The sequence below is a fragment of the Cariama cristata genome, unplaced genomic scaffold (assembly GCF_000690535.1).
Source record: "Cariama cristata isolate BGI_N322 unplaced genomic scaffold, ASM69053v1 scaffold5206, whole genome shotgun sequence".
Taxonomy (NCBI): domain Eukaryota; kingdom Metazoa; phylum Chordata; class Aves; order Cariamiformes; family Cariamidae; genus Cariama; species Cariama cristata.
This window is the reverse complement of record NW_009622574.1, coordinates 10,391-27,203: the sequence shown is the minus strand read 5'-3', so window position 1 is coordinate 27,203 and position 16,813 is coordinate 10,391. Positions and strand designations below refer to the sequence as shown.

The following is a 16,813-nucleotide window of genomic DNA, read 5'->3' as shown; positions in this document are numbered from 1 at the left end:
ATTCATTTCATGTCCACTTTCATGAAGTTTCTGCCCATAATGGCAGCCTAGGAAAGATTTTAATGAAATCTGCTTTCTAAACTGCTGGCTGTATTCAATTTAAAAGCAAATATTATGGTTTTGTGTGAATTTGATTTAAGAAAACCCTAAACCCAAAACAGAAAAACCCACCAAAACCTTACTAAAGCAGGATGATGGACATGATCTTCAATTGCTTGTGTAAAGCACTGTTGAAATTAGCTGGGCTCTGCCAGTCAGTGCCAGAAAATATCTTGTGGTCCACTGGCAGGAGCTGACAGGGAGACAGTGGCACATACTGGGAGCTGGTCAGGGAACACGACACCCAGTTTCAAAGGCTGGTTCCCGGGGAAGCTGAGACCACCAGCCACATATGGCCATGGTGAAGATCTCTAATATTTGCAGAGGTGCTGCACTAAAAAGCTTCAACCCAAATGAAGGGACAAACTCACCACGTACCTTACACGCTAGCATTTAGCTGCCATTCTCTTCTGCCACCAGGGTAAGAACAACTCTCACTACCTCTGTCCTCCTACGCCGTTGCAGGGAGTGGGCACAGGGCACGGGAGAGTCAAGAGCCAGCAGCGCCTGCCTGGCCACCATGTTGGGGTCCCAACGGCTCTGCTGCAGGCACGGTGCTCTCCTAAGGTACGAGAGCAAAGGCCAAATTCTGCTCTGTTCCTTTTATGAGGTGAAGAGAAGAGGAAGTGCACAGGTAGGAAAGAAACAGTCAAAAACATTAACCACGGACATAGTTAGGACCCAAAGAGAAAGAGTACCTCTGCATTTTAACACAAAACAAGCGTAACAGCAAAACAAAAGTCATACGTACCTGTTCCCAAAAACACTCACAACACCCTTCCCACCTGAAAAGATACAATGAACTGAAAAGACGTCTGAAAAAACCCAAAACTAAAAGAAATCTTTGTTAACAGACACAGTCCCTGAAGTTTTAAGATGCGGTCTTGCTGTAGTCATACCACCTCATCTGACTCCAAACCATGTACTTCATAGAGAGTGTCCAAGATATTTAGCTGCTTTTCCATGGCTGGTAAGTAAATGTTGAGGTCCCTCTGCATTCCTCTGTAAAATGTTTCTTCCTGAGGATCGCACTCCTCTACAGACAGAGCTGCCACAAAGTCTTCGTACGTTGGAGCTGCCCTTAAAGCTAACTGGGAGAGGAACCAAAGCTTTTAGATTTGCAAAACAAAACAGCAAAAGAAACCCAACTAGAGCCACGAAAAACTTCTAAAGACATCCCTCTTTGCACTTAGATTGCACAGCTTTAATGTATTTATCTGTACGTGCATATGTTAAGATTTTTAACTGAGAGGGAGATTAACATCATTTTATTTTAATTTCTTCTTTTATCATCTCTGTGTAGATCCCCAGTTTAAGACATCTTCAGAGAAGCCTGATTTTTAGGAAGCGTTTGTATACCATATTTTGTACAACTAAATAGCATACATTAGAAATTAATTAAATACAAACCCCAAATAAAGTACAGCTTCTTAGGGGAGCTCCCAACCCAACATCACACACTTCAGCACTGAAATCCCATTCTCAAAATGCTCTTTAAAAAGCTCTTCCCAGCACTTCTGTTTCTCCCAGTCAAATTCTCTGATATGACTGCCTGGATGAGGCTTTCCTTTTTCCTTCTGTAATTTCAGTGATAATTTCCACGGACAGACACGAGGGGGAGTTGCCAGACTGGACAAAAAACCAAACCATTTCCTCTGGCCAATATACTCTACTTCAACTCCCTGACACAGTCCGCACTAACCCTTCTTGAATGCTCACATCCAAAGACAGATCAAACCTCAAAAAAGGAAACTCAAACCCTCATTTCTTTATTTAATAGCCCTGCAAGACTGTGCTGAAAAATGAAGACGTGCATGCAAGCGTGATCGGTCTGTTTTGTCTCCAGAAAATAGGTTCCACCCTGAAAGCCCAATACTAAACATAGCGAAAACCACAATCCTTATCTTGAAAATAAGTTTTGACAAAGGAGTCTATTTATTTGAACGCTTAGAATTTTAACGTAGTTTATTAATGACACACAACATAAGATCACATGAACAAGACCCCCAGCTCTATCAGCAACCAAGATAAATACTTACAGCAAAGACCCCGCGGACAACCCAACCATGGTGCTGCCGTAATGTCTTTCCATAAGCATTGTCTTAAAGAAAAGAGAGAAAAAAAAATAATCAAGAGATAGATGTATGGCAGTTCTAAGCGTGCATTACAAAGAACTCGGAGCTTAGAAATGACTATTTAAGGATATATTCAGGCCACTGGATGCAAATAATGGCTGTTTCCAAGCACCAAAGAAAGAATGAGTGAAAGGAGATGACAGATTTGGGATTTCTGCACTGGGGTCCCAGCTCTGCTGTCAAATCTCCTTCAACTCATCCAAAGCAAGTAACTGTTCTAGCAGACAGGAAGGCAAATGTAACTTTTATTTGAGTAGCTGTGCTTCAGGACTACCACTTCTTGTACTATCTAGTTCTCAGTTCGGTGCAAGTCTGAGAAAATATTATATGGAGTGAAACAGTCCTGCAAGCTGATGGTTGGCCAGCCTCAATCGAGGTGGTTAGCTCACGCATTAACCAAGAACTGTCTCTTTACATCCGAGGGTCAAGTTTTGAGGATCACTGGAACAGAAAGCACCAGGCCCTTATTAAAATAATACTCAGGATTTCTCTTGTGAGTGTCCCTGAGTGGTGGGGCCCCTACCTTGATAAAGGTCCTTCTTGCGCTCCTAGACAGCTCCACTTCCATACACAAATCTTTCTATATACAAAGCCAAACATCCTTAAGCCATATTTTCCCAGTCTTAGTTTGTCACTGTCGTAATCTCATATCCTTGTCCTTCAGTTGACTTTTTCAGTATCTGACATTGTATTATACACCTCGAAGAATGAGAACCTCTACATTTTGATGCTTTAGGATATTTACTCAAAAGACCACAGACAGTTATTATTGGAAGAGTGTAAAAAATCAGAAAAACACAGCCACAAGTTTTGCTGTAATATGAAGTACTCCTTATCTATCAGTCTAATGACTGGAGAATGAAGCTTTTCTATCGTTAGAGTAGGAGTGAGAATCTATGAGAAAAGCATAAGGCAATAAGAGCAATGAAATAAGGAGAAAAAGAGTATTGTATAGCTAACAGGAGTGACAAGTCTATTCTCTGCCTTATCAGCAAATATAGGGGATATTAAAAACACCAGAAGTTGAAAAGTTTGCTTAGATTTAAATTCCAAATAAAGAGAAATCCCTTTAGAAAGCTGTTTGCTCCTCAGAAGATCATAAGAACTGGTGGATATTCCATTTTTTATTTAATTTCATTAGCCTGATATTTGAGGTTGTACAAAGAGAGCATATACTGCATCTTTACGTGAGATTCAAATTGCACAGTAACTCCTAAATAAGAAACTCCAACAGCAAACCAAAGCTGCATTGGTGATACAGATATCGAAGAGCTTTTCAGGGGGAGAAAGGGAAGGAAGAAGTGAGAAAAAAACAGCAGCATGGCTCTGCTGCGGACACAGAGGAATTCAAGTAGTAATTCAGTGCTGAAGCCTTCAGACTCAGAAGGTCAAATAACTGCCTTGACTTTCCATGCTGTTTAACATCCACATCTGGTAGCAGTGTATTTACAGTCCCACTTCCAAGAGCTGCTTACATACTTTGGTGTAGTAGTTCTTTTCACTAATCCTATAGGGCAACTGCTTAGCTGTTTAAAAGAAGCTAAAATTGGAAGAGTGTCAGCTTTTAAAAAAAGCAGCTTTTAAAAAAAGCTGTTTTAAAGCTGTTTTAGAGGATTATCATAACATTAGACTGCATGCATATGGAGAGGGTCTCACTCAGAAATAACCAAGTCAAGTCTAAGAGGGGTTTGTACTTTGTTTTATACTTGCTGTGAGCATCAGCCTGACTTGGTGTCAGAAATTGTGTACTTGGAAAAAATTCCTTCTTTTCTGTTACAAACTCCCTTCTAATTCATACAGGCAATTGACAGCCATACTGGCAAAGGGGTGATTTCAAAGAGCGATGGCAAATCTCACAAGGAACTAAACAAATAACACAACAGCAACTATAAATTTGGGAACACTCTCGCTGCAAACTGGTAGAGAAAATGGAATGAGACAACGCACTTGTTTCCCTAAGATATGACTGTCTCCCCTGCCAAAAGTATGCCAATTAAAGGAATCAATCTGCTATTAAATCAACATTGACCAGTTATCTAGTAAGCTGCCTGAAGATGACCATTTTCAAAAACTACGGTTTTCAAAAAGTTATCTTGGAGATTACTTGCATCATTAGTCATTGAAGAAAAGCAAACACAGGTTCTAAATGAGGAGGAAAATAGCCAAGTATGTAAATTCAGAAGCACACAAAGAATAAAGCAACTGGCACTTACTCAGAGCTGTTTGGATATTCTTTTCCCCATTCTTCACTTCTGTCAAAAACCCTTTCAAGAACTTTAAGCCTCTGTCAGGACGAACCCAGGAAATAAAAAGAAAACATGTTTATAACAAAGTAACCCAAAGTATAAAAAAAGTCTCCAAAGTTGCAATACAACTCAGAAGCGCAACAAAACTCAGAATTAAGGCACTATTTTCAATCTGAATTAAAAAAAAAAAAAAATGTAGCCACCTCCTCCAGCCTCCCTCCCAGCCCAAGGAAAAACACCTTGCTAAAACATTTCTGCTGCAGCCTGAAGTCACCCACCTGACATTCTGGCCCAGCAGGATCAGTCACTCACTGTAACTTCACTTTTATGGGAAAAAAGGTTGCCTGCGATAGGTTTTTCAGGCCTTTTGGCAAAGTTGCAGTGATACAATCACAGACAACACATTGATCTTAATGAACTTAGCCAGTTTGGATTGACGGAGCCTGTGGAAAGTAACCAGTTTGTTCCATGTACATGAGTTTGCGCTGATGAAAGGCTCCTCATTGCACCTCAGCAGTTCATAGCATAAGTAGACAGGAGGCCGTTACCTTTTCAGCCACAGAAGAGCCTCCGTAGCAGAGTTTCTAACTTGTGCTACACCTGCATTCACTTCGTGGAGCACTATCTTCTGGAGGGTATCAAACTCTTCTTTGTTGGTTATAAATTTCTGGTTTATTTTCTGAAGAACAAACAAGAAGCAAAGCTTTAGGCTTTTAAGACAAAGCAGTGGTCTGTCCTGTAAATACCCCCTATTTACCGGGACTCTTCCCTGCAAAGGGGCACCACAGATCCCCAACCACATCACACACTCCCCACGGCACGGCTGCCCTGCCACGCTGGGCACACCTTCCCAGGGCACTACTCCAGACACATCTGGCTAGCCATCCAGCTAATGCAACCAAAAAAAAAAAAAAAAAAAAAGCATTTCGGTCAAAGATTTACATGGAACCTACCATTTCTGTCTGACAAAACACTTTAGGTTCACATGGCACCCTCCACACCGGTGGAAACGAGTTAATTCAACCTGCTTTCCACACAAAGTGCCATTTGCCCCAAGCTTCAAGTACAAGCAAGATTACCTTCTGACAACTGCTAAGCTGCAAATTCTCAATTACACTTAGCAGTTATTGGCATGCTTAAGCTTTTTAATTTATTCCCAAGTTTGTTATACACAACTCCTTGCAAAAACAAGAGAGAAAATACACAAGGGGCAGATAAATAGATTCTTCTTCTACATTAAAGGAGTAGCTGCCTATCACTTGACAATAAATACTCCAGGTTTTAGCTTTTTAAATAGCATTCTTCTCTCTTGCTATTTTTATTCTTTCAGTGGCTACTTTTAGTAAGATAAGCGAATACCTGTCTTTCTTTGCACCAAACAAATCCGAATGTATGCAATGTTCCTTATCATACACTCAGAAGATAGGTTTTGCTTTTCTATTCTTTCAAGAGAAAAAAAAAGCTATCAAAAGTTTTGCTATGTATATATCTTGTCTCACAAGCAGTACTTCAAACCTTTTCAGACTTGGAGCTGGAAGAACTTCCACAAGAACCAAGGCTGCAGGGTCTGCCCCGACCTGCTGAGGAGGTGCTTTGTAATGCACTAACTTCCTCCTACTTGGTTGAGGTTTTTTGTTGTTTTGGTTTTTTTTACAGTCAATATTGCTACCATCACATCATGACATACAACCTATTCAGCTCAGAATCAAAGTCATCTTCATTAGGTGTTTTACTTGGCAGTCAATCAAGTATTTTATAAGTCTGCACACAACTGGATTTACTAAACTCAGCATGTACTGCAAGAACAGAATTAGGGGCATTTCAGCATTCTGATCTGACAGACTGTAACATTATCAAGTATTAAATAGCCTTCCAGTATGGACTGCTTACAACAAAGATTCTTGAGCTTTAGTGCCTAAAATAGGCATTTTGTTAAACAAATGAACGAACAAAAAAAGCAGTGCTCTTACCTTGATGTTACCTACAAAATCCATTTTAACAGGAGCAAAAACAGTTGGTCCCAGCTTGTCTAGAAAAAGAGAAAAAAAGAGAGAAGGTCATATTTTAAAATTGTGTCTTTTTCCAGTCCTCATGTCTTAGTAAGAATTCCACTGTTACGTGCAGGGGCCAAGCAGGTGGGGGGCTGCACCGTCTGGAGGTGGAAGTCTTTGGAAAAATCAAATAGATAGTACAGCTGATGGTGTGCTGTCAGCTGTACTGGATGTGTAAGGCATTCACGCTGCTCTTTTCAGGAGAAGAAACTGGCTGTTCCAGACAGAACCATAGATTTCCAGATAGCTTAAACATGGGTCCCATCTAAATGAGAGTGGATCCTCTATAAAGCGAAGGAGTAAGAAACATCTTCTGGTACCAGTCAAACTGATTCTGCTGATAGGAACTGTTTCTATTATATCACTTCATATGTATCTATATATATCTACTATATCACTTTAGCGAAGCAACCAATTCTCCAAACCAGCTGCTCCACCTTTTCTCGCAGCTGGCAGCAGTCAAAAGGAGTCAGAAGAAAAGAAGAAGCTGCTTACCCAAAACAGGCACAATTGCATAACATGACTCCAAAAACTCTTCTGTTGGTATGCCCTCCTCCTCCCGAAGTTCAATATCACTGAACCTGGTGTCCAGGACAAGCAAAAAAGACTGTTACCTTAACAACTACTTTTGTGCAACTTCTAACAGCAAAATTACATTTCATGCCCACTTCATTTGCATAGAGGTAAAATTTATAGACATGGAATAGCCAACATGGCTTTTTTTTCACTAGGTTAAAGTAAATGACTGGAGGAAATACACATTTGGTGATGTCCAAGCAAGGCCTGCAATGACAAACAAGGAAAAAACCTCCCACTCCACTCTGTACAGCTAATTCTACAATGGATACCTTCTTCAATTACTGTGCCATACACAGTCTTGTTAAATAATCTCAGCAAATACAGCTTTACAGACAGAAGAGTCTTAAAAATGAGTCAATTAAAGGCTTAACAAAGTTTCAATAATCCTTTTAATTGAAATCTGTACTACCTATTGCTCATGACACTGAAGAAGGTAGGAGAATCATTTTCATTTCTGTCTTCGTCACACAGAGTCAATCCACTTAAAGAATTCGTTTCTGACTGCAACAACTTCGGGGCACCACAGCTTTCTACAGTTTGCAACTTGTTCTCTCCATCTTCTTTAATGCCTTACATTTATAAGAAACGGAAGAAAAACAAAAATAGAAAAAGAAAACAGCCACATATCCATATTGTTATTCCTGTTCATCAAGATGCTTTCTATTTGAAGGAAGGCATTTGGCTATCTGGACCAAGCAAGTTTAAAACATTTCAACCAGTCCCCTCCTCATTTCTTTTAATCACACCAAGCACCAGGCTCCAGTGCAGGTGAGCCCACACAACCTCAGCAAGGACAGCCTTACGAGAGAAGGGCATTGAAGAAGCGATTGGGTACAGCAGGGAGCAGACTCATCTCCTTGAAAGAAAGATTACTTCTCACATGGCTGTACCTTCCCCAGTGCTGATAAAGTGCCACGGTGCATTTTCAAAAGCAAAAGAATAATAGTGACTTGTTTGCTCCTGATAGTAAGGAAACTGGCTGCTTAGATGGATACTGCTATGATATCAAAGGCTGCTATATTCTCCCCGATTTGGATGAATATCTTCAAAGTTTCCCAGAAAAACATTCAAGTGCCTCTTCCCCGCTGTGATCTATTTTATTTCTTCTTTGGGGTCAAGCACATCTGTTTATTTTAAACAGAGCACTACATGAGCACCTCCAAAGGAAGACTAAGTCTTACATATCCCATGTGTGGTAAGACCTCCTGACCTTATGGAGAACCACAGAGAACAAGTCAAGAAGCAAAAACGATATATTCACAGCATCTGTACCATACAAGCCATAGCTGCAGCACATCTTGCTGCCAGACTGTCAAACTTCCATCCAAGATTTCCCAGGGAATATGTCTCTCCAGGAAAGAAGTACTTTCAAGTGCCAGTGAGCATTATAGACCTGAAGAAGAACTGAGCTTCTGGCTGAAGGAATCAGGCTGCAAGAAACTCTCTTCCTCCAAGTGAAGTCCAAAAACAAGCTTGCAGCAGTCCCTGTTACTTGCAGAATCACTGAATAAGCCTGGTGCTGGGTGAAAAAAGAACCACTCATACCCGCTAACAGCAATGAGACTTCAGCCATTCTCAGGGCAGAAAAAAACAGCCTCAGCCATCACTGATTGTGCCTCATTCACAGGCAAAGTGACACTGCTAAGGAACTAGAGTTTGAGGAATGTCACTGATCTGTCCTTCACCAAGACACACAGGCTGGTGAGTACAGAAACAGCCCAAGTCTGCAGTGGCTCCACAGGAGCAAAAAGCCTAGGGTTCACTGAAATTTCAAACTCTAACACCGTAAGCCCTAAATGACAAACAGAAATTTCTTACGGGACTTAAGCGCTTGAATGTTTTTAAAGATTGAGTGCTCTTAAAGGGGGGAGGGAGGGAAGAGCATCTGAGACAGGGCAGAGCTCCTGGGCTCACAGGGAGCACCCAAACACAGCCATTGGCGAGACAGATCCCCAGGCTGGCTGGGTGAGCCCACCCCATTCGGAGGGCACTGCGCATCCTACTCCACCCCATACTGCCAGCAAAACTGGGCAACTCAAATGTGTGTACCCAAGAAGGGGTAGGCTTTTCTCTTTTTTGCACTGGAACAACCTCAGCAGCTAAATGACACCAGCCACCTGACCTGAATTAGTTTGAGCTCCTTGCTTTAGCACTGTATTCATGAGGTATGATGCTAAATGGTGACACACACATGCTATTCTGCAGGGTGTTACCATACTACACAACACCAGCCACAGAAACAGGAAAAACTCCAAACAGAACCCATATAAGAGCAAAATCACCACGTTCATTAACTCGGCCTTAAAAACTTCAGCTGATTCATTGACTGCATATATATATTTTGGAGTAATGGCCAGGCAGAGAAAGCTACTGTTCAAGAACGATACAGTCCATTCAACAGGACAAGCCGAAATCATATGCTACTTGTATAGGCTTACCAAAATTAAGTTCAGCAGTCCTTAACAATACAGCTATGTCGGATGGAATTTTGCACTGAATTAGTTCAACAGTGTTTTACTGCAGTCACACACAAATCTAACTTTCATGATATTGCTAAGGTAATGGAAGAAATTAAGGTGCTTTCTAGTATGCTTTTAATTGCAGAAAAAGGGTTCATTTTCTATAAAGATTTGTCAGAGCAATCAAGAGCGACTACAAGGTCAGCTCTTCCCAGACAGGCACGAAAAGCTTCGATGTCCCTCTTGTGACACTATATACTATATTCCTAGCAGAGGGCCTCTGGGAATTACATGTCTGTCCACAGTGCAAGAAGAGCGCAAGCTCTGCCAGGCTGTATTGTTACACACATCAATCAGCATCTAGAGGAGCCTCCACTTGTCAAAAAAGAATTTTTAATTTCCTTCACCATTCAGTCCCAAGTTAGCTACCAACAAGGGCAGGAGCTATGCTGAGAAGACTTGAAAAGGGCAGATATCAAACTAACATACACTGAATATGCCCTGTCCTGGGAAGCAAGGTATCAGCATCCTGACAGGTAGCCTACACCTCCCTCCGTTTACACTTAGGAGTAATGATCCTGGATAAAAGACAACGCATATATTTACCTGCCAAATCCTCTGCTATGTGATCTTCAACAGAAACATTACTGCTCCCCTCATTTGTTTCCAGGTTTAAACATTCCAGACTTTTAATAATGGTTTGCTCTCGATGGTTAATTTCTGCTTTTACAGAGCCATTTTCACAGGGATTCCATTCTATCTGCCTGAAGAAAGGGAAAGAATAATGGTTAGCATGCTTGGTAAGTTGCTTCCTGTGAAAACACACAAAAAACAATAAGACAAAAACAGTTGACAGAAATTATAGGCTGTCACAGGCTGCTCTGAGCAAAAGAACTTGTCGAAAATAATAAAAGGAAACGGGCAGCTCTTTGCAGCATGCAGGATTAACAATTCAACCTCAGTTTGCAGAGTTTCAATATGATTACAATGACCTTTATTAAAAAGGGACATAATCAAAAAAATGCAATTGATTTACAAAAAAAAGAAAATCACAGGCAGGTATTGTAACTAAAAGAATATCCCCTCATTAGTACTTTAAAATATATATCCTTGCCATCTACTCCACAAATCATAGCCTTTTCTCCATCAACAATTTTAGGAGCTTATGGAGTGGAACCTAAGATGCAGAAAAGAGCACTGAAGTGGGAGAGAGCTGGCTGGTGGCTGACCACTAAGTCACCAAGTGGATGGCTCAGAAAAATAAAAAGGAAAGGGCTGATAAAGAAGAGACATGCGTGGGGTAAGTCAGCTCCCTTTTGTTGTGTCTGCTTCCAAATACGCAGCTCAGAGCAAGACAATTCTGCCTGTATCCAATATTAGTAAGATTAGAGTAAAAATACGGAAAGAACAGACACTACCAAAAACAGATTAGAAAGAGATTAAGAGATTAACAGTAAAGACTTTTATCATACCTTTCCACTGAGGTGTGACTAGACAAGACAGAGTGCTTTACCTGTAACATAAGTGGGGAGGGAGAATATTCTTTAAAACAAGAAGACTGCATCATGCTTCTCAAACTTCACATTTTATTAAACACAAGTTGGAATCAGCAGAAAAGCTGAAAAGCTAAGCATACACTCACTAATTCTCTGACCTGGAGGCAGTATACAGACTAATGCAAAAAAGGTGCTATGTTATTACACCATTAAAATAGTGAAAAGAAAAAAGGAAAAAAAAAAAAAAAGAAAACCAGGAGACTTCTTTCAGAAGCTAGGTAGCAAGTGCAAGTGAGACACCATACAGCGCGTGGAAAAGAAACAAGGCAGTGAGTTTTCTTTGCAATGATGTTTTCTTTACTTAAGAAAAAAAATAGAAAAAAACAGAAGAAACGTGAGGCCAGATACCAGATACGGTGAAGTAACCTCACTTCCAAGATGCAGTGATGCATCTGCCTTCCTACATACATCTCAATCTCCTGTTTGCCAGAGATGCTCCAGTTTTGCGTATATAATTGTGGATCCAGGATTCAAGGAAGTGCCCTTGTCATTAAAAAAGATAAGTTCCTCAGCTCCTGTCAGCATATTATCACCGATTGGATGCTGCAGTAGCTTAAAAGTGTAATTATTGCTGTGATCTCCCGCAATAGACCAACTTTCAAAATACCTTGGCTGTATGGCAACACCACTGTCTGCAGCTGGAGCAGGCCCTGAAAGTTAATGCCTAATAACTTAGCATTAAAAGTTAAGAGACTGGTCATTGCTTATTAAAAAATGGCCCTACCTCATTTGCAAACCACAAGAAATAGCAGAGTATGTCCAGTGGATGACTACTAGCTATAATACGGGTAAAAATGCATTCCTTACTTCTACAAATGCTACTTTACAAAAGGGCGCCTTAGCATCCATGCCAAGACTGAGAGAAGAGGATACTGGCCATTACCTTGTTCGTTCTGAGAACAGCTAAATGTGGGGATCCAGGCGGGGTCTGATGCAATAACTCAGAAGTGAAGGCAGTATTTGCAATCTGCATACATTCTTCAAGAGTCTTCAGGAAGGTGTCACAGGTTGATTTTAACAGAGCTCCCATGTCAATCTCGCTCTGTGGGAAAAAAACAATTGGAAGAAATGGACTCACCACAGAAGACAAATTTGGAGCAACTAACGTCTACAAAGCCCACAACTGCTACAGTCACGATTTCTGTTCAACATGATTTAAAATGCAATGTGTCAACTACTCAGAGAACTGGCATCACATATTACTGGGGCTATGCCCCCTCACAGCATTACCACTCTTGTCAGCCTCTCACTACAAGCTCAGAGGCTTGCATTTTTAAAAGCAATGCCTCTTAGTTACTTATCTCTGGTGTTAAAAGTGTATTAAATACTAAGCCTTGATGTATTCAACAATGGCATTTCAGAAGACACCACTAACAGGAGAAATGAAAAGCAAACAAATAGATACAGAATGACCTGCAGATAATAATTTCAAAAATCCCATGAACAAAAAAATTACTGCAGCTGAAAAACAGGTAGCATGAAGTATCACATTGCCACAATACTCTTCATCTCTGCAAAGTGCAGTTATTGATGCTGAAATGCTTTTAGCAATAAATCTTTCCCGTTAAATACCAGTAAGATCAGAGAAAGCAAGTTTTCCCCTGAAGTGTGAACTATGAGCTGGACAAACACCACATTACTTGTTTGCCGTCAACACCTGTAAGCTGCAAGTTCTAACAGTGTCTTTTAGTCATTTATACACTACATCATGCTTCTGCACTGTCTGTTAATTCACCATAAACAGTTTACCAGGTATCTTTACAGAGATGGTTTGGACATACAAATGATTAACCTTCAGGTGTTTTGCCTCCCTGTCCCGCACCTGAGGACCCACCTCTCCAGTGGGATGCATCCTGGAACTCCACATCAGCTTCTCTAGCAAGTGACATTCATCCCTCTTCACACGTTTCTCTCTCAAAGCAAGGGGCAGATTGCCATCATTAGAAGACCCCCCTTAAATAAGGCTGCTTTGGTCACGAAAGCTTTGCAAGGTTTGAAACCTTAACTTCAGTGAGGCTAATCAGGCAGATCTTTCTAGCAATTTTGCTTTTTTGTGGTCTGCATAGTCTCTTAACCTTTTAAGGGTTTTGGTTGAGAACAGAAGCGTTCTGCTGAGCAGGATATTCATGACTCAGGGGCAGACAAATATGCGCTTCTTGCAAGTTATCTTTTTATAAAAAATCTTTTGCTTTTTGATCCACTATATACACATGATCACTTACAGAGATGTTATTATCTAGATCACAGATACCATATCTCATCTCACTACTTGCTACCCCAACACAGGGAACAATACAGTATTACTCCATTTAAACAAGAACTGATGTGTGGGTACATTATTTCCCACAGGTTCTCTGCAGAAAGAGGGTGCAATATTAATTAATCGTGAGTGAATACTACACTGGCTAACCAGAAGAGTTCACAACACTCAAGACTTTACAGACATGGTCTACATCAAAAATAGAGCTGTACCTCGGGTTCTGACACACCAGAAATGCTAGCTTCCTTCGTTTTATGCACTTGCTGAACAAGAAGGTTACAGTACAGTCTAAGTTCAGACATTTTAGTCTTCAAGGCTTCTGTGTTTTCTGTGAACTCTAAAAGTGAAACAAAAGAAGAGTTAAATTTATTGTATCCATCTTGCAACATATGATTTTGGAAAGTTGCTGAAATAGTATTATTCAATCTAATTCAATCAATGCTTCCTTATTTCAAAACATTTTCTATCAACTCAAAAAGATGAGCTGTATTGGCCATAAATTATGCTCCTGACAGGTAAAATACTGTTTCATTATTTGCCATCGTAGACAGGAACAGTATGTTCCTAGACTTAAGACACAGAGAAAAAGCAAGTACACAACACTTGACCTTAACAGGCCTTTTAAATAGGATGAAACCTCTACAGATCGTATTTTTTGTTTTCGTTAGGTAGTTCAAGGTGCAAACAATTATACTGTGAATTAAAAGATCAGGGTTCTGGGTAGAAAACACTGGAGGGAAAAGATGCATCCTGTCCAACACAAAGGGATTCATTTAATATATATCCTTGGATCACAGTATGGTTGAGGTTGGAAGGGACCTCTGGAGACCAGCTAGTCCTACTCCCCTGTTCAAAGCAGGGTCAGCGAGAACACATTGCTCATGGTCATGTCTAGTGAGGTTTTGAACATTGCCAAGGATGGAGACTCCACAACCTCTCCGTGTAACCTGTTTCAGTGCTCGTGGCTTCATCCTTTTTATGCTCTCCCATCAGATATTTCCTTTAATCATCTTAGTGGCCCTTCGCTGGACTTAGTCCAGTATGTCCATATGTTTCTTGTACTAGAGAGTGCAGAACTGAGCAGAGTAATCCAGATATGACTAACAGTCAATCTGAGATTTTTCAGAAGTAATTTGTTGACATTATAGTCCCAGAATTACAAAATAAATTGTCTGTTAATAAGACTAACATGGTTTAGTTCTGCAAATACATCAGTAGCTTTTCACCTTGTGCTACTGTATGTCAGTTTATAGAAATAACTTTGTTGTTCTTCTTCTTCACCGCACATCGGATCCCCACTTTGTGTAGGACCCTATAGTAGCATCTTCTGCTCAGTTCTGACTCACTTTGAACCAGCAGATGCAAAGCCTGGTGAAGATGCACATAAGGCTAAGAGGAGAAGCAATTCCTCACCTCAGAGAAAGGAAATGCCCGCCCCCCCGCATTTCCTCAGGATCATTGATATACTAACAATAATTTGCTGTTTTCCCATCTTCTGCATAGTCATTGTGCTGAGGTTAGGCAAGGTTAAGGCATGAGGTCTCACACTGACTCACAAATAACATCATGCTTGTAAGCAAGAGGGGTTTTCACTGGGCTGAAAGTGAGATTGTTGGTGAAAGCAAAGAGGTAAGTGAATTAATTTTCATATCCTGACCATGATCGGATTTCAGTTTCCGAATACTAGTATGCACATTTAAAATCAATTGCAAACCTTTATTTTGATTGCCAAGGGATTCTTGAAGTGCACAAGGCAGCCCCCTTAGAATACAGAAGGAAAGGGTCTGAGGAACTCCAAAGCTCAAGACACACTGGTATGAGAGGCTGGGTCACCATATTAAGACAGTTGCTCAAGGTGGGGGTCTTACTTTCATGGACGGTCTGCATCCCAGGCACCCACAGCCAGGAGCTACTCACTCCCTGTACTTACAGAACACATCAGCACATGGTTTTCAAATGATTTACACATAGTATATTTTAAGGAAAAGCCAAAGATTTCAAATGCCTGCACTGAGAGTTAACACCTGAGACTTCTAGCTAGAGTTCCCCACATGGCTCGGCTTTTAGCTGTACCAAAGACCTGACACAGGGTTCAGGTGTGTACATCTACTAGGGCAAGTGTGGGGAAATAAAAAGCAAACAGTATGTGCCAGCAAAAGAGTGTTCTTGCCTTTTTCCTTCTGTGTCCTGCTGTCAGTCAGACAGGCTTTGGCAGTTCCCAGCGCAACCAGCCACTTTTGCCTTTCAACTGCATTTCTTGCCTTCAGATAGAAGTATTGTTCCCCTGGGATGATCAGGTCCATTCGTGTGTTATCTGCAGGATGAACTGGAAGCAACATAGATTTCAGACTAGTCTCTCAGCCCTTCCCAGCCCAACTGAATATCCCAACAGATATGTTAGGAGGCACGTCAAATGGTAATGAAAGCGGAGGAATCTACCGCCCCAAACTTCCCTTGTTGCCATCTTATGACTTCTCTTCTGAGTTAAGGAATAGACAGGACCCACAGGTGTACAGCTGTGGGACAAAAGGCTATGAAAGGCAATTTTGTGATCAGTACAGTATCATCTGGGAATCTTTATGGAAAGGGCATCCTCTTCTGGCAAGCCTCTCTTTCAGGTTTCCAGCCCATAACTGAACCTCTAAGATGTGACAGGTAATATAACATGAGTGAGCAGAACTAATACTGAAGTATACCGTTCATATTTCTAGCTTCAGCTTTGTGCTTATGAACAGTAATTTGAAGCTGTGTGATGTCCCACCACGGCTCATGAAAAACAGTGACCCACCTGCATGTAGAATACCCGTTATAACAGAGGCTTGCAGCGCTCTCAACATTTTCAAAATAGACCAAGTTACTGAGCTACTACAAATACATACCAAAGAAATCAAGCCGCTAAATAGCTCCTGTGACCTGAAATCTCATCTTGAATGCAACATTATGGGACAAACCTGGTACAGCTGAGCGTTACTGTATCTTAGTTACCTTGAATTTCACACACGGCCATTTGGATGCTTCCCTTACAACCCTTCCAGGCATCTTCTTGAGAGTCATAATAGGACAGGATGCCACCACAGAGAAGAAACCATCGAGGCTGCCAGCCTGAAAAACAAAACTATGTTTCTCAGTTACTTCTCTCCCTGCAATTCCACTACCTCTCTCATTCAGGACTCACTGCAAATAAGGCCCCAAAGATTCCCAGTTCCCCCTAGAATATTAAATCATTTGAAGTAGTAAGATTTGTGGACAGGCCTGGATGTTGTACACCACAACCCCTGCTTGCCAGCAGCTACACATCCTTTCTGCAGGCAGCTGGACCACAGCAGTATGTTCCTGAGATGCCATGTGTCATTTTCAGTAGTTTTGCTAATGTGGCATCGCCGACTCACCCTCTCTTCCAAAACCACCCCTCAATTCCTTCCATCACT

The 16,813-nt window shown here is 41.0% G+C and overlaps 1 protein-coding gene across 1 annotated transcript; it reads right to left on the bottom strand.

The window, feature by feature from the left end:
* Positions 1-992: 992 nt before the first annotated feature.
* On the bottom strand, positions 993-16,487 carry PLEKHA8 (pleckstrin homology domain containing, family A (phosphoinositide binding specific) member 8; the record flags this gene model as incomplete). The annotated part of the gene is made up of 13 exons (XM_009702374.1): positions 993-1,190; positions 2,139-2,200; positions 4,448-4,518; positions 5,029-5,159; positions 6,451-6,509; positions 7,027-7,112; positions 7,520-7,679; positions 10,176-10,333; positions 11,042-11,082; positions 12,009-12,167; positions 13,598-13,722; positions 15,556-15,711; positions 16,371-16,487. Coding segments are annotated over 13 exons (1,523 nt in total), but the record flags the coding sequence as incomplete, so codon positions are not given.
* Positions 16,488-16,813: the final 326 nt, after the last annotated feature.